Source organism: Bombus vosnesenskii, unplaced genomic scaffold, assembly GCF_011952255.1.
Source record: "Bombus vosnesenskii isolate JDL3184/JDL3185 unplaced genomic scaffold, Bvos_JDL3184-5_v1.1 scf7180000015346, whole genome shotgun sequence".
Taxonomy (NCBI): domain Eukaryota; kingdom Metazoa; phylum Arthropoda; class Insecta; order Hymenoptera; family Apidae; genus Bombus; species Bombus vosnesenskii.
The window spans coordinates 562-23,967 of record NW_022883950.1 but is presented as its reverse complement, the minus strand read 5'-3'; the positions used below and the strand labels follow the sequence as shown (position 1 = coordinate 23,967).

General features: G+C 35.6%; 3 protein-coding genes across 3 annotated transcripts; 2 read left to right on the top strand and 1 right to left on the bottom strand.

The window, feature by feature from the left end:
- Window positions 1-15,704: 15,704 nt before the first annotated feature.
- Window positions 15,705-17,301, top strand: LOC117241175. The gene is made up of 2 exons (XM_033507151.1): window positions 15,705-16,827; window positions 17,168-17,301. Exons 1-2 carry the CDS (start codon window positions 15,705-15,707, stop codon window positions 17,299-17,301), a joined length of 1,257 nt encoding a protein of 418 aa, XP_033363042.1.
- Window positions 17,302-17,653: 352 nt separating this feature from the next.
- Window positions 17,654-19,679, bottom strand: LOC117241177 (survival motor neuron protein-like). The gene is made up of 6 exons (XM_033507153.1): window positions 19,465-19,679; window positions 19,093-19,275; window positions 18,873-18,967; window positions 18,555-18,577; window positions 17,870-18,167; window positions 17,654-17,750 (listed from the first exon to the last, which is right to left on the bottom strand). The coding sequence occupies exons 1-6, from the start codon at window positions 19,507-19,509 to the stop codon at window positions 17,654-17,656; spliced, it is 741 nt and encodes a 246-aa protein (XP_033363044.1). The 5' UTR covers window positions 19,510-19,679.
- A 676-nt stretch (window positions 19,680-20,355) lies between these two features.
- Window positions 20,356-22,271, top strand: LOC117241176 (adrenodoxin-like protein 2, mitochondrial). Its single transcript, XM_033507152.1, has 4 exons — window positions 20,356-20,746; window positions 21,162-21,274; window positions 21,439-21,571; window positions 21,939-22,271. The coding sequence occupies exons 1-4, from the start codon at window positions 20,598-20,600 to the stop codon at window positions 22,027-22,029; spliced, it is 486 nt and encodes a 161-aa protein (XP_033363043.1). The 5' UTR covers window positions 20,356-20,597; the 3' UTR covers window positions 22,030-22,271.
- Window positions 22,272-23,406: the final 1,135 nt, after the last annotated feature.

Here is a 23,406-nt window from a genome sequence, read left to right as displayed (position 1 = left end):
GATAAGTATGTGACGAGATTAGGTTTTAAAAAGAACAATATAGAGCTGTGCCTATATTCTTATGGAGAGGGAGAAAATGTTGTTTATTTGTTAATATACGTAGACGATTTGTTGATTTGTAGTAAAAACAAAGGGAAGATACAAAGTGTAAAAAAATTATTATCTGATAAATTTGAAATGAAAGATTTAGGTGAAGTAAAAGAATATCTTGGAATAAATATAGAGTATGATTATTTAAAAAATGAAATGAGATTAAGCCAAAAGAAATACATAGAATCATTAGCAAACAAATATAAATTACATAATAGCAAATTGTACTGTACACCTATGGAGACAAACTTAAAAATTGAAAAAGCTGAGATAAATAGAGAGGACATTGGATACAAGAATTTAATTGGCGCATTGCTGTATATTAGTGTAAATACCAGACCCGATATAAGTTATAGTGTGAATTATCTGAGTAGATTTCAAGATTGTTGTAACGAGACACATTTTAAATATGCCTTGCGAATATTGAAATATTTGTACCGGACTAGAGATTTAGGGCTACATTATAAAAGAAATGAAAAGTGCAAAACGATAGATTGTTATGTGGGCGCTGATTGGGCAGGAGATCATATAGATAGGAAATCGACTTCTGGGTATGTAATTAGATTGTATGGAAATGTAATTGGATGGAAGTCTAAGAAACAAAGGTGTGTGACAAAAGCCTCGACGCATGCAGAGTATGTAGCTCTATCGGAAGCGGTGAGCGAAGTAATGACTATCAGAGAACTAATGAAAATCTTCGATGTAAATGTAGACGATAACCCTGTAAAAATCTATGAGGATAACTCTGGAGTAATGAGTATAGCAAAATACGGAACTTTTACAAAAAATTCTAAACACATCGAAGTTCATTACCACTACGTTCACGAGCACGTAAAGGAAAATAAGATAAACATAATAAAAGTAAGTACAGAAGAAAACACTGCGGATATTTTTACGAAGGCACTGTGTAGAGAGAAATTTGAAAGGTTTAGGCCATGGATGAATGTAAAATAAGAGAAATGTAAATAAAGCGATAAATGTTAAATATTTTGTTAATTCGACAAGTATGTAAATAAAATTAAGTGTACAGTATAAATGTAAGGAGGCGTGTTAGGGAAGTGATACATTTACACTGTACATGAGAGTGTGTGTGTAAGGGTTGGAGGGCGTCAAGGGCTTAGTGGAGACAAAAGACTGTTGCCAGATGTTAGAAGAATCTAGGATAGTCGGTTGGCGACCAGCGTGCGTGCAAGACGTTCGTCAGAGAGTAATATAGATGTATAACTGTTGTGTGGGAAATATAGTCAATAATTTGTATTCCCAAATCCTCGAATTTCCTTAACAGTACCCAATGGAACCACGTTTAATATTTGATAATAATGTCCCATTACAGTTTCGTCATTTTCAATTAATTAAACACGACCCTCTGTTTAAAAATTAGAAGATAAAATACGTAATACAAATCTACTCGAAATCTTTTAAACCTTACGGACGACTACTTATGGTCTTTAAAAGCAGCAGGGATTAGCAGAATATTAACTGCGGATTTTTCTTGGACCGCAGCATGCAATATGAAATATGGTTATTAAAATGTACACTGAAAATCTCATATCCATAAGATACTCGTGCTTGTAGAACCTTGAAAATGCATTCTTAACCCAAATAGTAATTTTCGAGTTACCGTTTGCGAAGAAATCTTTTTCTTTGTTACGTGTAATAGATTATTTTTAAGTTTTAAATTACATTGGTAACCTTCTATAATTTATTACACGAAGGTGGTAATTTTTTCTTAAATAGTTTGTTTTTCCTATAATTATTTTACTACAGAATCCTCAAAAACATGATGTATGTATATATATCCTGAAATATTATCAGTCTATTGTCAAGTTATAGAACATTATGGAAATTGCCAATAAAAGTCATAAAAAACAAAAAATAAGGAAGTTCGTTAAAATATGTGATTTTCCAATCAAGATATAGAATTTATTCGAGTAATATAGATTACGGTAGAGATGGTGACGGTAACAATGAGTGGACTGATTCTTCGTGCGAAAACAAATTGGAAGCGCAGAGCGATGTATTGTTTCAGCGAATATCGATTTTAAAGCACGGTTTTAAAGCACGGTATAATCAATTTTTTTACATAAAATTATATTGTATAGGCTATTGTTATTTAAACATTTTAAATTGGATGGTTTTTACATATGCTAAAAAATGGAAAATGATGATGATGAATCAATGACACGTAGAAAATTATAATCTATTGTATTGTTGTTATCTAATGGTGTTGTAGTTGACTGTATGGTGGATGTATCTAATGGTGTTGTAGTTGACTGTATGTTGTTCAATATTGCTATGAAACTCTTCTGATTCATTGTCACTTATACGAAGGATGGAAGGATACGAAATTGATAAAATTATTAATAATATTTACGAAGAGAAAGTAAACTGTTGGACATATGACAAAATAATTCTATTTTAAATAAGAGACTGGTCAGCGTGGTTATTTTGTTTACAAAATCAAACGAATTTAATGAATGTAATGGTAAGGAAGCAACTATAAGTGGCTGTTAAACTATTTTTATGCTTGAAAAGTAATTCGCAAAGTAATGTAAAGCAGTACTACTGAGTTGTACATAACCTCTTTCAGAATTTGTTCTTAACCTCTTGCTTCATAACTTCCTTAATTATACTCTTCAAACTTATTGACTACTTCGATGTTATTACGAACAGAAACTGATAAAATATTAATCTTAAATATAGATTGAAATGAAAGCTTGTCACGTAAATATATATATATATATATGTACTACTTACTCAAACTATGGATCACATAACCTATACAAAAAAAAATTATTGTACACTATAAAGCAAGAGGTTAAATCTTTAATCTGTTAAGAATTAAATTTTTTATTGTAACTGCGAAAATTATAAAAGTACCAAGCGAAGCAAGTACGGAATATATGCGGAATATGAATCGCTCAACGAACCAAAGAGCGGCTCAGTGACAAAATTAGTAAAGTAAAGACCACAAATATTACAACATTATATTCCACCACAAAATAATTCTCTATACAAAAAAGGTACACAACGAATCGATTTTTCACAACGATAAGAGTCAACAGAACCAATCAAGACCAGGCGAGACTCTCACAAGACAACGATATCAGAGGGATCAAATCAGCGACTTCAATCTATGTTACAGAGTATAGTTATCAAGAAAAATTGCTCTTTTCATGAAAAGTATGGTAATGATACTCTTATAATACATTGTATATCTGGTAGACGGATGTGCCCGTGGCCATCGGAAATGTAAAGACGACGCTTTTAGAAAGTGATAGCGCCATCGCGTTTTAAAAACGCGTTAGAAGAAGGACGGTTTCGCTATCCAAGGCGAATCGAAAAGTGTGCGTGTTGCGAGAATCAGAGTTGATCGAGACGTCGAAGCATAGAGTCGTTAGAATTGAGTTGCGAGTGTTGTCGAGTGTTAGAGTTGCTAGTGAGAGAGAGAGAGAGAGAGAGAGAGAGAGAGAGAGAGTTACCAAATAGTTGTCAAGTTATTTGTTGTAAATACGAGCGTTGCATTTAGTTTTCCTGTTAATCAAACATCGTTTCTCTGTCTAACTAATATCTGTATTTTCAATCCATTATTAATATATTCCGATATTACAAGTGGGGGCGCGTCCGGGATTGAATAAGACAGAGAAACGATACGATTTAACGGAGCTATTTGTGCGGGAGTAGAAAAGAATAGAATAAAATGGCAAACGTTGAAGACGAACGATTGTCGGGTGAAGAGGATTTGACGCTGGAGGAGCTGAGGAGTAAGCTCGCACAGATGAATCTGCCTATATCCGGTGCGAGATCAGTGCTGGTTGCCAGGTTGAACAGAGCGTGCAAACCCGGTCGATCTACTCCTAAGGATTCGAAGCGTGGCGAAGAACCAACAAACCAGCGAGATCTAAGAAGCAAGCAGAGAGCCGAACGCAGTCAAGAGGGAGAGGAAGACCTCGAGAAGCTGAGGACGAAAGAGCTGAGAGCGCGTCTCGTTAGCTTGGGGTTGAAGGTAACGGGAAGAAAATCCGAACAACGCGCGCGGCTACAGGCGGCCCTAGAAGGAGACGATGTATCGTCGGAAGAAGAGAGCTCCGACGAAAGTGAAGGCGAGGACGATAAACAAGGCGCGCGAGAATACAGGAGAGGCACGCGAGCGGTGTATCAGGACCGCGAGGAGTAGCAGCAGAAGGTATGCGTCGGTTCGATGTTGAGTCTTAAAGACGTGGAAGACTCATTAGAGAAATTCAGCGGGGATGATCTGCTGAGTGTAAATCAGTGGGTGGAAGACTTCGAGGAAATGGCAGAAGTGTGGGGTTGGTCAGACGCCCACATGGTGGCCTATGCTAAGAAATTACTCGCAGGCTCCGCTCATGCCTTCGTACGACAAAAACGATGCGCAAAGTCCTGGGCAAAGCTAAAAAAGGCGTTGAGGAATGAGTTTGAAAATGTAGTAAGCGACCAACAGATACATGGCGAGTTATCCCATAGAAAGAAGAAAGCAGATGAGAGTCTGCAACAATATATGTATCACATGTGCGGGATTGCAAAACAAGGAAGGGTTGATACGCAATCCTTGATAGACTACATTATTCAAGGCAGGAATATCGAGCCATACGGAGCCAGGAATATCGAGCAATTAAAAGAGCGTTTCAGGCGCTACGAAGCGATAAAAAGAGATATGGAGATGAGGACGAAATTTGAGGAGCCGAAGAGTAACAGGGTAAAGCCGGTGGCGAAACTGTCCGAAACCGAGAGGAACAAGAAGGAATATTATATTAGCGGCATTTTTGTAGCCATTATATATGGTTTCGATGGTATAATTAATCAGTATCAACTTACCAGTTTTTAACGGAAGGACAAAAAGAAGAGCAGACGGCACACAGACCGCAATCATGATCATTTTCAAGTAGAATCTCAAACTGCCGTACATCTTCGAAAACTTCGTTAGTCGTAAGGGATCAAAGGATGATGTCCGTGCTGCGGAAAATAGATGAGAAGCGGCTATTTCACCAACCACCGTGTAGGTACTGCACTAGCCAGAAGTATCTGCGACAGAAATCAGAATACACTCGTTTTCGCATGGTTGGATCAATTTCGCGTGGGACTAACCTGATTGAACCTAACGCGGGATAATTGCTCAACTCACGACCTTAACCAGCCCGCTTGATTCTCTGTAAATGCTTGAAATTGACGCTTGGATTCTTTCCAGATTAACTAGCTTTGCCCCTCCCTCCCTTTATCTATTTTCTTAGATCGACTTAGACTGCCACAATATATTATCTTTCTTCTTTTCTTTTCTTTTCTTTCCTTTTGATCTTTTAAAGCCCTAAATCGCTGGCTATTTTGTATACTATATATTTTGTACACTCAATTACTCTGTAAGTCATAAGTACATATGTTTTACAACGTTATTTGTCATATTTCAGTTAAACTCCAGAAAAGCCAGAAATATATTTTCAGTATGTTTTAACGCGCCCCTGGCAAAGATCTCAAAAACGAGTTGCGGCACAATTTAAAGCGACAAATAGCATCGCGTGTCTCGTTGTGGTAACACACGGTTCGCCAGCTTTTTAAAAGCGCTCTCTGTCTGCTTTTTCCTCTCTTCCCTGTCTCTTCGTTTTTCCTTAACAAGCGAAACCATTTTCGCGAGGACGAGAGTACGGAAATGACGTACTTGCAATTTTGTTTTGTGATAATACAAGCAGCTCGGTTTCAGTGAATTAAACTTGACCCCAAGCTTCTACTTATCTATCTTCCTTTCCTTTATTTTCCCTTCTATATCGGTTTTGCGGTTTTCCACATTTCCATCACAATAAACCATGTTTTTTCTCGATTTTACATGTTAGCCAATGATTCACGGCAAAAGCGTCGACTGTAAAAATATTTGTAGTTGCAATAGCAATAAGTATGTTTTCTCAAATAGAAAATATTGGGAGCGTACACGCTGGTAAAACAATTCATGAATAGCTCGTCCTCTGCTTGTTATTTGTTTCGATACTGTTAGCAAACAAATTCATGAAACATACTGGTATAGCGTAAAATGAACATAAAAGTTTTGCGTATACTTGAGAGCTGAACTTTCGTTGTTATACGTATATTATACATATACGCATACAGTTATGTATATGTATATATATATATATAGAAAATTCCTTAGAACTTTGAGCTTAATAACATGTTAAAATCATTAACATTAAGGAGGTGAACTTTACTTACCAATTACCAAAGTTTCTTCCGCCAAATAATACATAAAAATTGAAAAAGATAATGTAACTAGTTTTAACTTTTTTTTGTGTTATAATTTGAATTACTCGATTTATCCGACTGAGGATGGTCGATCGCAATCTCAATTTATACGTATTCTCATCGCATGAAATAGATCACATGAGGGATTTTCAAAAGTCGATGGAATATTAATCGCGATTAATTATTTGTAGGTGTATTCTGTGCGGCTAAAGCAGTCACCTAATGAATTATTGAGTACCAGGAATGTTAGCGGTAAACCGGATTGCGGCTATGAATGATTCTCTAATGTCTATATTAGAGATGAATTTGATAATTTATCCTCATAATATGCAATCCGCCTTTAAGTGGAAATCATAATTAACAATTTCTGTTTGATTAAATATGAAGAGCAGATAAATCGATACGCTTAAATCAATATTAGAATTTCTTAACATTTTTATCAAATATTTTAGCACTGTAAAAGTGTCGTAGTAGAGAAATATTCGGTTGTTTTAAAAGTTTCTTTCGTTTTATAAGATAGTAATAGATGTACAACATTTTTCGTTTTATATTATTTTATTGAATTACGTGTGATCCACCTTTTTCCAATTTAATGTAAAATAATATAGAATAACATAAAACAAAATATGTTGTGCATCTGTCATTTCTTTATAAAACGAAAGAAACTTGGGACAACCGAATAGGAATTTACTTTTATTATCCATTATAAAAATGGATTGTTAATCCTCTAGGAGACACGAACAATATAATTGCAATTAATAAGGAATAAGCTAGCATAACTTAAACCAGCCTTTGCAGAAAGCTATTAGCTGAAGATGTTTATTAAACAATGACAACATGAATTTTCTTAAGTACCCCATTTGGTACTTAATCTACTTCGTAAGTACTGTGTGTCCTAGCCCTCAAAGGATGCAATTTTAACCAGAATGTTTCACATTACTTACCCGTATTATTTCCTTGTAATATAATTTATATTTACATTATCTACGTTACGTTACAATCTTACATTACGTTACATTCTACGCGTTAATGTAATGTGATTTTTATTTCTAATCGAAGTTATTCAAAATTTGTAGCATCTCAATAAAAAATTAACAGCCTGCAAAAACTTCACAGAAGCATTAGTATCTTCGAAACTATTTAATTCAAATGGCTAATATTCTTTAACAATATGCACTCGACGACGTTTATCGAGAGAAGTATGTGGCGCAATAGTTAAACTTTCAATTCATATACATATATCGTTTATGAAAAAGTAGTCATTCTGCTTTTGTGATCTGTGACACACTATACATTCTCATAAGCTAACTAACGCGTAATCTTCTGTAACGTATTAATATAATATAGGTATGTATATCTCGACTTTGAGCAACCAATTGGTGCTAAATAAGCTTTAGTACATACTTCTTACACGTAACAAAAGACCAGTTAACATCTCTGCTCTTAAAAGAAAACCGAAAGAAGCTCTGAAAAGCTGCAGAGTTCAGGTCGAATAACACCAGCTCAGATAAATGACCCTCTAACTTACCTTTGTCCTCATCGACGTCAGTGATTTTAAAGCCAGTTATAAAGTGCACTTCTCAGCCAGCGTCCACGGCAGTCAATATTATTTAACGGGTCTTAACGCGATGTAAAAAGGGAAAAAGGAGGAAAGAGGGAACAGGGAAGCAAAGAGAAGAAACGAATTTTTCATTTTCTCGAAACTGGATCAAGTTTCAGGCTGTTCGCCAAAGAATCTGTAGCTAACGAGACTAGATTAGACAAACCACGCTTTAAAATTGCCACAGAACTATAATAATCCTCGAAATCAATACGATTCGTCGATCCATCGCCTGATTAAAAAATGAGATAGGATGAAGCTCACTAGTCGGCCTTTGAACTTTCAATAGCGCTTACGGCTCGTATGCTCTAGTTTGAATGCTACAATGTAAGCCAAGTCAGCTGTAACTAGCGTTCGCGTGATTGTCTCTATCTATTATTCACGCGTTACACGTTCACCAGACAAACGCGTCTACCGGTTGACATTGTTTTCTGTCCTGAGTTTCAAAGCAATTATGTTGCTTCGTGTAATCAAATCTCGCCAAACCAACGATAAGTTCTTGTTTGATCTTACACAGTTATTAAAACTATACAAGTTAAACCAATCTAGCCTAAACAAGTAATGTCGTTATATATTCTTTTTTAAATCTATATATTGTTTAATAAATCGTGGCGAGGATATAGTAGCTGACAAAAATATTCGGACAAATATATTTGTAGAAACATTTTAGGAGTGTATTATGCATAGTGGCACTATTTAATACTGTACTGTGACTATCATGGTCGTGTTGGTATTATTCGAAACTAATCTGAAAATCTGTGTGGAATTTGTAAGATATTTAGTACGAGTACTGTGCATTACTGATATGTACACAACCGAGACGAGATAACGAAGGTACTGCTCTTTCGTTCATCGCTACGCGTTGCTAATAGCAACGTATAATGCATATATATCTCGCAAAGACCATAAAAGTACCCAATGGAACCACGTTTAATATTTGATAATAATGTCCCTTTACAGTTTCGTCATTTTCAATTAATTAAACACGACCCTCTCTTTAAAAATTAGAAGATAAAATACGTAATACAAATCTACTCGAAATCTTTTAAACCTTACGGACGACCTTACGGACCTTACTTGTGGTCTTTAAAAGCAGCAGGGATTAGCAGAATATTAACTGCGGATTTTTCTTGGACCGCAGCATGCAATATGAAATATGGTTATTAAAATGTACACTGAAAATTTCATATCCATAAGATACTCGTGCTTGTAGAACCTTGAAAATGAATTCTTAACCCAAATAGTCGACCGCGATACTCGAGAAATTTTGTGAAGCTGACGTCAATACCAATATGTACCGTCGTTGTGCTATTATTTCGTGATAAACCGTATTGATTGCACTTCCATTTCACGGAATTAATTTTTCCACACAAAAAGTGATAACGATAATCGAAAAAAGAAAAATATACTACCACTTTCCGTATCAGCATACACAAGCGCACTCGATTTTACACGAGTATACAATTTGCAAATTCGACGGAACGATCGGATTTAATTATTTTTTCGATATTTCAGGCATCAAGTTTTATTTACACATCGAACGTTGAAATACGGCGAAATACAAAATGTACAAACCACTCTGGACATTAATTAACTTTAAACGTTATTGATTAATTAAAGAAACCAACCATTGTGTTGACTTTTACATTTTGAAAAATTGTTATCCACTTTTGCTTTGTTTAAAAATTGAAAAAAAATACTTTTATTGTAAGTCACGAGTATCTCTTTTATTTATTTAAACTTTAGATCAAATATTACAATTTATAAATATATCATTTATTTAGATATACTTGTAATATCTGTTTTATAAGTTTGTACAACCATTTATCTATTTATCTATTTTATTTGCACATAATCTTTATAGACTGATTTTGTAAAGAATAAAAAATTGTGATTCTATTTAAAAACGATCGTGTCAGACTCAAGTGATAAGCGATATATATTTCAGCGATATATATATATTCAGATTTCACCATCACATAAACGGTGCTATTGGAAACGTTTCACAATAGACGTCTTATAAGCGCCTGCGATGTCCGTCATATGTAAAGCTATACCACTGAAACACGGCCGCCATTTAGTGATTAAGGTCGATCACTTAGAGTTGTTAATCCGACATAATGGCGAGCAATACATCGAAGACATTATTGGAAACACAGTTACAGTTTAATTTCATTGAGCTTATTTGCAAATAAATGTGTACAATATATTTTAGAGGTTTCAAATATTATTGCTGACTAAACTTCGCATCTACGCATCATCTTTCTTTAACTTTTTTTGCATTTTCTTATCGACGCATGAAGACGAAATGCGTAAATTTTATTATTTATTTAAACATTACTATATTGTGCTCAAAGTAGCGGAATATCGTTCTATTATCAATATATGAAGAACTAAAAGAATTAAAAAAGAATTAAAAAAATATGTAGTTCAATCAATACTTCGTGTATTTTTCTATCTCCACAAGACAATATCCGGACCAGTTACGCTTACAGTATCAACAAAGATTTGTCCAGCCATACGGAATAAGTCGTACTCAGTAGTTTAAAAGTATTAACCGCATGAACTCCAGAAACACTTTTGAAGTAACTTTCGAACCAATAAATCCCCGAACTAAGAACTGTCATATTTCGTCTCTATTTATCGAATATTGTGAGAAAATGCAAAAAAAAGAAGTTAAATAGAAAAAGTACTTGGAAACTTAAAAGAAAAAATCTCGAAAAATCTCTTAATACTTTTTACTGTCGTCTTGAGACGCACCATATGTTAAGCTTCTTAGTAGTTACAACTTTTACCGCAGATGTAACGAACTGACAAATGCTTCGAATGGCGCGCGCGCGTCAACGCCTACACTTAAATTTTAAATAAATGTTTTTAAACAAATGTTTAAAATAATACATTAAATGTATTAACTTTCTTGCGCAATTTCATTTAATTTCTTACGATATGGAGGGTTTAATTACGTTTAAGATATCTATTTGAATCTTTTAAATTCGAAGTTTTTTAAAAAATTACCTTAAACTTTATAAAATTAAATCGTTTTTCCACTTTGTTGCATCATAAAATAGTTACTTAAATTCAAACCTTACCGTCGTCTTGAAATATTCTATATTTTCCTCGTCTTAAAAAATCTCCCTACAGAAAGAATAAAGAAGAATAAAATCCCATACGTTAAATTTCACGTGATTGATGGAATACATAACGATAACGAGAACTAACTAGCGACAACAAGCAACTATTAGCAAGGACAACTGGCGACTATAACTGTCGTCTCTATGATGTATGGCGACTAAGGAGAACAGCCAGCAACTACGGATGACATGTAACAACCAACTGCCCCACTTCTAAAAGGTGAGGCGTATGAAGAGAGTCGTGCGTTTCGTCCCGGGACTACCGGTGGAATCGTCAGTAAGGCTATGTCCGGTAGTCTCTGCCTTAGACGTAGAGGGAGTCTCGCTAGGTGCGGTATTTATACCAATCGCTCGTATATTTGACCGCTAGCGAGTTAGACAGACAGACTCGTTGTCGTCGTAGCCCTCTAGTGTTGGCGGTTGGTACCCGCGGATCGCCCGGGAGGTGTTGCGCCGCGTTGATGCCTCGACCTGTCGGCATCCTGTTGATACCGATCCGCCACAAAGGCAACTAACTTGCAAACCCTTTGATGGTTTCTGTAGCGTGATATATCCCTTGAACGTGGTTAAAGAATGTGGTCGCCGCTGGACGGCGGTTTGACAGCAGAGCGATCTCGCCAATTCAAAGCTTGACATTACAAACTACCGAGAATCATTAGGCTCGTTATCGAGCATCTAGCTTTCAGAAGATGCTTTATCATATGATATGACTTCACGATATTTTTGTAGCAAGAAGAATGGCCAACCTCTAACAAAACAAATTTTTACTGAGTGCTGCATGTGAGCTGCAGGCCGGCCTACTAGGGAAATTTGACGAATGAATAAACTAAAATATATACGAATATATTCGCTATATATCATAAAATGCCCGCATTATGTTCTCTAACACCATAGAGGAAACTAAATTTATATATTAAAAAATTGGAATACCTGTTATAAGAGAGTTAATTAAATTCTAACCTATCGATGACTCCATAAAAACCTTTATTTCCTAAAAATGTATATCTTCCAAATTCTCCTTAGAAAGTATCATAGAGAAAATATGAAACCTGAAAAGTACATCACGCTGATGCCTCGATCAACCCTCGTGCTTCGCAGTCCATGTGTCCGAGCGATGAATTCCCTCCAAACAAGGAAAAACCAAAGGGAGGTCTTCTTCGAAGGACGTGAGAGGGTAAGGGAAGCAACGGGAACGATGATCACGCGATATACTGGCGGCGTACGTATAGAACGGCTGTTGCGAGAGAGTTCGCAAGAAACAAGAAGAAAAAAGGAATCGTAGGCCGACGCGACTATACGCTGTCGACGGACAAACAGCGACTGAGCCCAACTGAAACGAACTCTGTCGCAGTATGAGCACAGGCTACGTTCGCGGGTCGATCGAACACGTTCTGCGCCTTTCCTCGGCACCAGCGTCAGAACCACCCTCGACGAGCGCAACGCACTGGTGCACCTGCAATATTAACCACTGGTCTTTCCTTTTTCGCGCGATATTATATCAGTACCTATGATACCATTTCAAAGACCGCAATCAAAACATTAAATACCGCATTAAAGCCATACAATAATTCGCAATATTCATTCGTAAACGTTATTGTATATGTGCTTAATTAATCGTTATTATGTTTCAAATGATTTACTACCTCATATTCCATAAGCAGATATATGGTTCATTTTCATCTCAAGTACGATATAATTTGTAACAAATATTTATAATTCACAATGTAAAATATTTATAATTCATTGGAAATATTATTCTATCACGGTATAGTGGTCAAATTTCACATAAATCACAAACATATGGTAGTCAGAAGCTATACTCACGACATGACAAATCATGATGATGTCATGAAAAAAGGCGTCCGTCCATATATATTCAAACGCAACGAACAAGTTCGAACTTTTCGAGAATAAACGATTTGTTCGATAACATCTGTCGCGGGCTTCTCTTCCTTTAACGATAACAATTGACAACTAAAGCTCGAGAGGCTCGTAAGGATGAACAGCGACGAGTATCTAGAAGCTATGTACTCACCTGGGCAAGGAGACTCCAACACCAAGGACGTTGGAAGTTTCGAGAAGCGAAGATGGAAACTGAAGTAGCACGTCAGGTCAACTCTGGCAAAAACTGCTAAAGAAAGAAAAATCCAACTAATTTGTTTCCAACAATAAAATGAAATTAATTTGTTTCACAAATTATTAACTGGATATTATTCAAAAATTATTCAAAATTCGCTTGATTGATTCACGGCCCGAGACACTTGGGTCATACCATTTTGGTAATGGACGAAAATGGCAGAAGGAAGAACGACCGTTTTTTTCATATTTCTCTTTCCCCGGAAACGAAAGAATGCCCGAGCACCTTGTTTCATTTCTTCTCGGCATCAATTTCAATCTTTTTAAACGAAATATAATCTGAACGATGAAAAGTTCATTCAAATAATGCTCCGCGCCAGACACTCACGAAAATTAAGAAGAAACACGGAAAATTCGCGAATAAAACGGATTTCTTTGTCCCAGTGAGATAATAAATCTCGTACACGTATTGGTTTTTAAAATCAATATATCCACCAATGTGCACTCGTTTAACAAGGGTGATGGAACGTGCCAAAAATCTCTCAAGAGGGTCTTGGCAACGGAAGAGTCGAAAATGTCACAATTATGAATGAAAAATTCGAATAGTTGCTGATTTTACAGTCGAAACCAATAAAGAACTCCAGATATTCTCCCAATTAATTTACAATAAATTCGCGAAAATGATCGATTGCTGACGTCATTGTATTCTAGAAAGATTGTAAAACGATAAGAATTTATTGAAAAAACTTATATTCGATGATAACACTTTGTAAATTCCGACCAATCGCGGGGAGACGTAATCGCGATGAAAGACGTCAACGGGGGTCGTAAATCCCCGTTACGATTATAACAACCGACACCACGAATTGATCGATCCCCTGATTTCCGTTGAGATAATAAGGGGCGATTGAGTTTGTATAACACTGGGATTCACAGTATTATAAAGTATATATTTACACCACTTAGATTACACTGACGTAGAGAAATAAATAGTTAAAAACTTGTCGCACGAAGAGGCGATAGACATGTACGCTAGAGCAGGGCTCTTATAATGGAAATTAATGTGTCAGTGGACTTAGCACTGTGATGTGTTTAGGAGAGAAGATGTATGTTCGACACCGCCGAGAACCGATAAAAGATGTGCGTGAAGTATGCAACTCTCGCGCTATGTGTAGACTGCTGCGTTAGGCGTTAGTTGGTAGACTCTTTGTCGCTCTTGTTTTAATACGGAAGAAAAGTTCGGTGTGGGTGTGCCCCTGTGCCTAAAGAACGCGCATTCGTTGATCCCACTTTCGTTAGGAAAAGTGAGGGTAACGAACCGCGGTGTCGATTGGTCATGACCTGCACTACTGCTCGAAGGGATGAGTAGGGAGTCTCCTACCATCGTGGTGCGTAAATGACTGTGTGCGTGAGAAAAACCTAGCTCGTTTTATTACAGGGCTATTCGGATTTTCCTAATGGGTGCATACCCGCTTTCTCCGTGTTTTTGAATGCGACTAATAAACCCAAGGACACCTATAAAACCGACTGTGTTTCGAGCATATTTTTAAGCTTTAGCCATTCTTCAAGGCAATCGGATTGAAGACATATGGCGAAACAATGCAGGGAAGTGAAAGTTATGGTGGGTCCTTAGGTTTATTGAGGGTCGAAGTGACGTTACGCAGGTCGGTTGTTGTCCGGTCGCGCGGGCTGGCGTGCAGATGTTTTAGGCGGCGTAACAATAGGTTTCACGAATAATGAATTTAATTAACGCTATTAACAATGTTGCGGGGTTCAAACGAATCCACGGTCAGCGGGATAACTCTTTACTATGTGTAGAATAATTTTAAACACAAAATACAATTGCTGAGGCACTCGGTAAATTGCTCGATGTATCACTTTCCAAGGCGATCACACGAATGAATATCTGATGAAAATCTTTTTCGCTATACTACTGCATTTGTTTGTTATATGCTCGCTGGAAACATCGAGAAGGTTCCAATCGTTGTTGCTAGGCAATTTCTGTCAAAAGTTTGTTGTATACTCTTTGGAAACATCGAGAAAGATTCAAACGTCGTTACTAGGCAGTTTCTGTCTGGAGATTGATTCCTAATACAACGTGTGTCCCATTATATCGACATCTCTAAAGTACGATTCTATGTGATTTCTAGGGAGAACAATACAACCGATCCACACCTTCGTCAGGCAAAACGTTTATCCCGTGACCGTGACTACGTTCGGCGACCAGTTGTCACCTCGAACCCACTTTCGCTTTCACAAATATCAAACAATTACAAATGACAATTGCTTAATTATAGCTATGATAAAATCTAGACTAAAGCATTAGAAGGCTTCCTCAAAATTGCAAAGGGAAGGCTCCGGTTTTCCTTTCATCTCCGACATATATAATACAAGGATATAATACAACCGAACATTTTAAACTTAGCCTATAGCGCGTGCGCGCACACACACGCACACACACGCACACACATGACACACATGCGCGCACACACATGCACACACATGCGAATGATTTCTCGAACGATAATCCATTTATAAGATCGTTCATATTATTAAAATCAAATATGGCCCAAGCTGAACCAATCAGCACGTTACGGCGGAGACGAGGCGCCCTAGCCCGTCGACTTGCAACCATAAGGCGCGAACTCGATGAATACGAAGCGTCTGGGAAGGCAAACAGAATCTTCCTAGCATCTTGCCGCAGCTCGTTCGATGAGCTTTGGAGGAGGATACTCGAGGTTCAAGAAGAGTTAGATGTGTTAGATGAGGGGGAAGATGCGCGTGTAGATTCGTTATCGCAAGAGCATCGGGAGCTTGACATGCGGTTCCTAGGTCTCTTTGAGCAAATATCAGCAACAACCCCGTCGACTACAAAAATAGGTGAGACATGCCGGAAACCAGAGCCGACCACCGTTCCAGAGGTCCGCGTGCCCCAATTCGACGGTGCCCTCGAGAACTGGACCTATTTCTACGACACGTTCTCATCCATAGTGGACCGTAACGAAGGTTTGACGAATGTCCAAAAGTTCCAGCATCTACGCTCATCTATAACTGGACGGGCCGCACAGAGTATCCAGTCATTAGAACTCACAGAGGCCAACTATTCCATCGCGCTTGACACACTGAAGGACAAGTTCAATTGCCCCCTCCAAATCTGCATGCGCCATTGGAATTTGATGCGCAACTATCCGGAAATCAAAAAGGAAACTCCAGAAGCCCTAGAGGATTTGTTGGAAACCATCAGCGTAAATCTAAAGGCGCTCGAACACCTAAAAGAGCCCGTCACATCAAACATAGCGAAGATCGAATTGATCGCGTCGAAGTTGCCCTCGTCCAGCCTGCGTAAATGGCAACGCACACTGCCCCGCCAAAAGGTGCCATCCTATCAGCATCTGATAGACTTTCTCAAAACACGGGCGAACGGGACTCAATTCCTCTCTAAAGAGAAGGAATTAAAAGGGTCAACCCACAAACACCACAGTCAGCGAACAACAATACCGCATGGGCGAACCCTTGCTACAACCAGCAGAACGGTGGTGTGTCCGACCTGCAACGGACCTCACGAGATCAGACACTGCAAAATCTTCAAGGCCAACTCAGCGACCAAACGTTTTCAGATCGTGAAGAAGGCATCGTTGTGTATAAATTGCCTAGGCACAGGACATTCGCCGACACAGTGTACATCGGGTTCGTGTCGTATCTGCGGTCACCGACACCATACTTATCTACACCGCGAACAAACCCAGGTAGACTCACGGTCGTCGAGCGGTCGATCTTCGAGCGGTCGATCGTCGAGCGGTCGATCGGCAAGCGGTTGGTCGCCGAGCTGTCGGTCGTCGGACAGTCGCTCATCGAGCGGTCGGTCGTCGGGCAGTCGCGCACCGAGCGGTCGGTCGTCGGGCAGTCGTTCATCACACAAGCGAGCCTCCACCGAACAATCACCATCGGGATCATCGAAGTCGCGGTCGTCCCACAAGTCGAGGCGAACATCCGACACTTCACGGAAGCATACATTTTCGGCTCCAAGAGGCACGAAAGAGCATGCCTCGTACGAGTCACGCTCAGCCCAGATCCAGAACACCACCCCAACCTCCTCGTCCAAGTCCCAACCGGGGCAAAACTGACTATCCGAGACTACGACAGCAAGGGCGATCGGACTAACAAACACATCTGCCCACACCCCTCTGTATCATGATCTGTTGGCCACAGCACAGATCAAGGTTTTGAACAAACAGGCACAACCAATCCGAGTCCGAGCCTTACTCGACACTGGGTCTTATATGTCTTATATGAAAATAAAGCTGTTCTTTATTTCAAATAATTGAAGTAAATAAATACAATGAGTTTTATATTTTATTATATCTTATATTATTGTTATATTGTTATTGAAAAAATTGATATAATCAACAGTTCTTCCTGTTCTCTTGATTGTTTCTTGCTCGCTTCAAACCATGATAATAACCTACAAAAGAAATAACATAGTCCATTGAAAATTTAATATACAATAAAATACTTATATGAAATAATTACCTGTGTAATATATCATGTAACCACTAATATACCATGACATCAACATACTTGAAAGTGCGTCTGTATCATTATCTGGTAATCTAGTACATTTTATTAAAATTTCGTATTTTTTTCCAAATAAAATGTTAAACTTATTCCAAATTACTTATTAATATTAGAAGTATTCAGCATTCCATTAGAATTTTTAAATTGTACTTACTTGGCCATTAATTGTGGTGGTAAAGGAGGTGCAGGTGGCATTATATCAGTCATCGAATTGAAAGATGGTCCCGGTATGAAGTGATGCTTATACGCATTTGCTTCTTCAGAGTCACAATCCATTTTTTCTACATTATATTTTTTCGAATTTACATTTGTAGAAAAATTAGTCTCACAAGTCTCATCGTTCTCTTCATTGAATTTCTCTTCCAAAGCTTTCTTTTGTTGTGCTATTTGACTTTGCAAACCTTCTGATTCTAAAAGAGAACTCAACTCGACTTTCTGTGTATTACCATAGCCTAAACACAGAGTAAAAAAAATTTTTGTCATTTAATAGAATGACTGAGTGCCATTCGGTTACTGTCCTTACAGGCAATGTATTAGAATTTCCCGTGCATAAATGTATATGTATAAATGTTTGTCTTGATATATGTAGTAATAATCACTCGTCTAATGAGGAGAATTATATTCCAAGCAGCTAATAATGAACAATAAGTAACATGCATGTTTATGGTTCATGACCCTATATCCCACGGGTCTCCCCATAGACATTGACAGGTACTCCTGCCCAGTTAAGGACCTGCTGAATGACACTGTGATAGACTATGCGGAAGCCTTTACTTCATATATATATGTATTTTTAGTACATTTCTTAATTGACATAACCATCATGCTAAAGGTATTACCTACAAATTTTACAACACACGTGCTGTTGAGGTTATTCGGTGTGTAAACAGAGAAAACACGTGGATAAATTGTAAGGTAGAAAATATATTTAAATAGAAGTGTAATAAGTAAAAATACAATTTGAGCTGGTCCAGATCCGCACGCTAGCTGTGTTACCTAATAACCGAAAAACCCCGAAGCCAACGTCGCCTGTCTACTGTTTATGGCCTGACTTCGTCGCAGTCTTTTGTCTACACGCTGTCGATGGCTTCAGTGCTTGAGAAAACTAAAAAAGACCAGATGGAGAGTTTTCTTAGAAGTGGTAACCACTTCAACACGTGCCATTGTTTTCGTAAATTTTTGATATTATAGCTTCATAAATCTCTCCATCCTCTGTGTATATTGCACGATAAGGTGCTCCTATGATCCATTTCTATAGAGAAAAGATGTGTATACAAATAAATATAAGTAAATAGCAAAATAAAATAATTTGCTTCTTAATCAATATATTTAATAATATTCTGTATCAAATTTGTAATATTCTATCAAAATCACAACCTTGTGTAATTTACTTGCGTGTTTAGGCTGCTTAAGATTTTGTAGGTTTTCTTTCGGTTGAGAATTTCCAACATCCATTCCCATTCGCTTGATAACTTCTTCTTTTGCTAAATTTATGGCTTTATCATATGCTTCTATTAATGCACTATCATCCCAAACATTATCATTGGCTGTGTCTGTATCCTTTTGAGATAGCAAATTATACGTTATTAATATTGATACAAGTATTTGATTATCAAACTATTGCAAATTATCATATATGTCATTTTTCAAAAATTGACCAAAAGGTAATGGATACTGTTAATTACTATTATGCTAAGATCTTGTACTAAAATAATGATAAAACCATTACGTTTCCATTACCATACATACGTTTCCATTTCCTCGTATAAAAAGAACATTCATATCATCTGCCATTTTAAAATAACATCATTTAAATATTGAATTTGCTTCTGAAATATTAATTTGTCTCATTTTTTTAACTCTAACACATTGTAAACAATGATGACATTATACCAACTATAATACTAAAAATCTATTCCCCATTCATTCGAAAGATTATTTTTTGAAGCAAGGTTAACATTGAATGTTCCCAAACTTCAATAACTGTATTTTACTTTCTTTACAATATCTAACAATATATTAGAATACTATAAAAAATATTGTATGCACAAGAAACTGTTTATAGCGAAATAGCAAAAGAATTAATCACATATTATAACTAAAACGAGATTGTTAAGCAGATTATATTATACTGCATATGCGTTAGTGTTTCAGCTGGTAAATATAGTTTTTATATCTGAAGATAAATAAGATTTAATTCTATAAAATTGCATAATGAATTATACATATATCTATTACTATTCGTATTTCCCCTTAGTTGTATGTTGTCAATAGCATCAATCACGAACATATAAATAAATATAGAAGAAACCGTTCGGCAATGGAAAGGGAAAAATGAACATGGAAGACAAGAAAGTTTTCTTCATATTTAGCGTATGCGTGATACGCTTTGAATGTCTCAGATAAAGATAAAGATACTCTGCTCATTTCTATTTGTTCCGCAGAACGAGAAATTTGTTGTCTTTCATATTGGTTTTTACGATTCAATTTTTGGGCAGTTTTCCCTAGCGAGTGTCGGTCCCTGTTTGATATAACCAGACCGTAATTTATACAGATATGTATTATAAGGTTTTAAACGTTTAATAAAAACAATATTTCATTTGGAAAAAATGTAAGATATGTAAAATTACACATTGATCATTTTGCTGGTCTTGTATCATAAAACGTGTGGCCCGAAGAGCACGTGTCCGGTAGAGATACGTCACTTGTGTTAGGAATCGTTTTATAACCTATCACAGTAAGCGAACGTCCCAGTATAGCAGCCGAAGAATGCCGTGGAAGTTTTTGTACAAAGTACAATTGATCTCCAATTGATATTTTCCGCAATACTTATCTGGTGTTCGGTCAGGGTGTCCCATACTCATGATATTTATGACAGTGGAATGGCGTTAGTAAATCAATTACAAAAATTTTCGAGATCAATTCTCGGTATTGCATCAAATTATTCAAAATATACAAGCAACACAACGCTGCCCTTTTTGCAGGCAACAAGAGGAATATCGACCACGCAACCACTTTCAGAAAAACAAGAGTAAGTGATACAAATTTTCTTGTGCTTTCCTTCTGTTTTTAATAGAATTTCAGTACTTACCTTCCAATATAAAATTGGTGTCAAAATAATAATGCTAATAATAATGTCTAAGAAATTTTTCTCTTTGTAGGAATATAACATCTAGAAAAATAACATAGTATTAATAGAATAGTATTAATAAGAACAACATTGACAGTGAACAACTAAAAATATAACACTGTTATAAATATATGATATACGAATTTTATTTATGTATTATTAAGACAAGTATATCTTATTTTTAAATTATTTCTATTATCATAAGTGATACATATAATTAAGGTATAATTAAGAGAAGATTAATTGAAGAAACACAAAAAATAAAGAAAATAATTATATTGAGATAATTTTTATCCTTCATAAATATTATTTTCAGAGTAAATATAACGTTTGTTAAAGCAAGTGGAGAGAGAATCAAAGCAAAAGGGAAAGTTGGAGATACTATATTAGACATAGTAGTAAATAATGAAATTGATTTAGATGGATATGGTATGTTTTAAAGAAGCATAATTTACTTAATTTAAAATAAATAATTTTGAGGTAGGAAATATTTGAAAATTTTAATTTTTATCAAGTTTAATATTCTTATTATTTTTAACTTTTGATACTTTATTATATAAGTATGTTGTAATATTAAAATATAATTGATATAGGTGCTTGTGAAGGAACATTAACTTGTAGTACGTGCCATTTAATATTTTCGAAAGAAGTTTATGATGCGCTTCCTGACAAACCAACAGATGAAGAATTAGACATGTTGGATTTAGCATATGAATTAACAGATACGTTAGTTCATAATAATCAGTATCAAATCATTCACATTATTAATTCTATTACCTTTTAATATTTTATAAAGTGAATTTTTCTATTTAAATTTATGTAAAAACAGGTTAGTATTGGGTACTTTGAAATCTGCATCTCAATGTAGAATTTCAAATCGCTATCTCTGAATACTACGAAACTGAAATTATAATAAATTTTCATAGTTTTTTATTTATGACCCTATAATCATTACAAATCTATGTTGGAATTAGCATATTTACAATGTTGATTTTCAAATGGATAAATAGAAATCGTATTGTGTATTAGTATTAATTTGTATAGCAATAAATATATTTATTGACATATTCAGTTATATAATATTTAATTTCAGGTCACGGCTAGGCTGTCAAATAGTAATGTCTAAGGAACTAGATGGAATTGAGGTAAGAGTTCCATCAACAATTAATGATGCAAGAGCATAACTGAAATTATCTATAGGTTTTTGAAAATTTGTATACAATGTTATATATCTCTTGTTAAAAAACCCTTGTTATAATTATTAAAATATTGGTATTAAAAAAATATAATAAAGAATCTTGTGTTTAAATGTGAAGCTTATATATATACATATGTTATAGTATAATTGCAATTTTGATATTTGTACATTGCCATTGTAAAAAGCCTATCCAATTATGAAGAAAATATATCTTTTATTTTTAATATACAGGGTGTCAATTTTGAAACGTTCATCTAAATTATTTTCGTTACTATTAAAGATAAGAAGAAATTACTAAGGAAGACTTAAATGGTTTTAAGATGTGTACTTGGTTATGATAAAAAAGACTCTTGTGGAATAAATTTTGCAACTTCTGAAAGATTAGATAAAAGCTTAGAACCTAAAAAATAATTTGAAATTAATTTCGTTTAGATATACTGTTTGATTTCTTAGCTATGGGCAAGTTTAAAAGATCATCAAACTCATGGTCAACAAAACAACAGAAATGTACATGCAATGCTTTTTCGTTTCACAACAAGTTATCTGACACTATCATCATTTTCGTGGCACATGCAACATTATCGATTCAGTATAGTAATGTTTTGGATTAAAACAAATGTCTCGACATTGGAGCAAAATATTTCAACCTTTAAGGACTAAAATTAAAACTTATAAATTTGTTTATAATTTTAATAGATTTTATTAATATTGTATTTACTGGTTTATTAATTACAAGAAAGTTTGTAAAAGACTGAAGTTTTACGTAAAAAGTACAAATATTCTTTCAACAAAATTAGTCAAATCACATCATTATTTATACATATTGTATATAAATAAAATATGCGGATATATTACTTTACCCTAGAATTAAAATTCAATAATATTGAAGAATCTTATTTATTCAGATTTTGTACATTATCGCTTCTAACCCCGGATAATAGAACAACAAATTAAATATTTTTAAACAAAAAAACTTTGTTCCTTTGTTTGATTTCCCTTGCTCGCGTTTCTTAACTACTTAGATATAAAATACTTACGTTTTCGAAAATTCATACTTCACAAGCTACTAAGCGCTTTATCTGTTCAGAATAATTTATTGTTTTCTTAACTAGGTACATACCAAATACATCTATTAAGTTGGTATTTCTCATACTTACCAGTACATAAAGCTAAAACACTTTTGTACTATGCTTGTTATACATGGATCTAACAAATAATTTAACTTGTGTATTGTCGTTTGTATATTTTGTTACGTGTAAAATATTCTATTTCTACACTACTTACAAGTTCGATAAAGTGTACATTACACATCGTGAAATTTACATATTTTCACTTGGTTACCCTGCCCAATTCGCATATAATT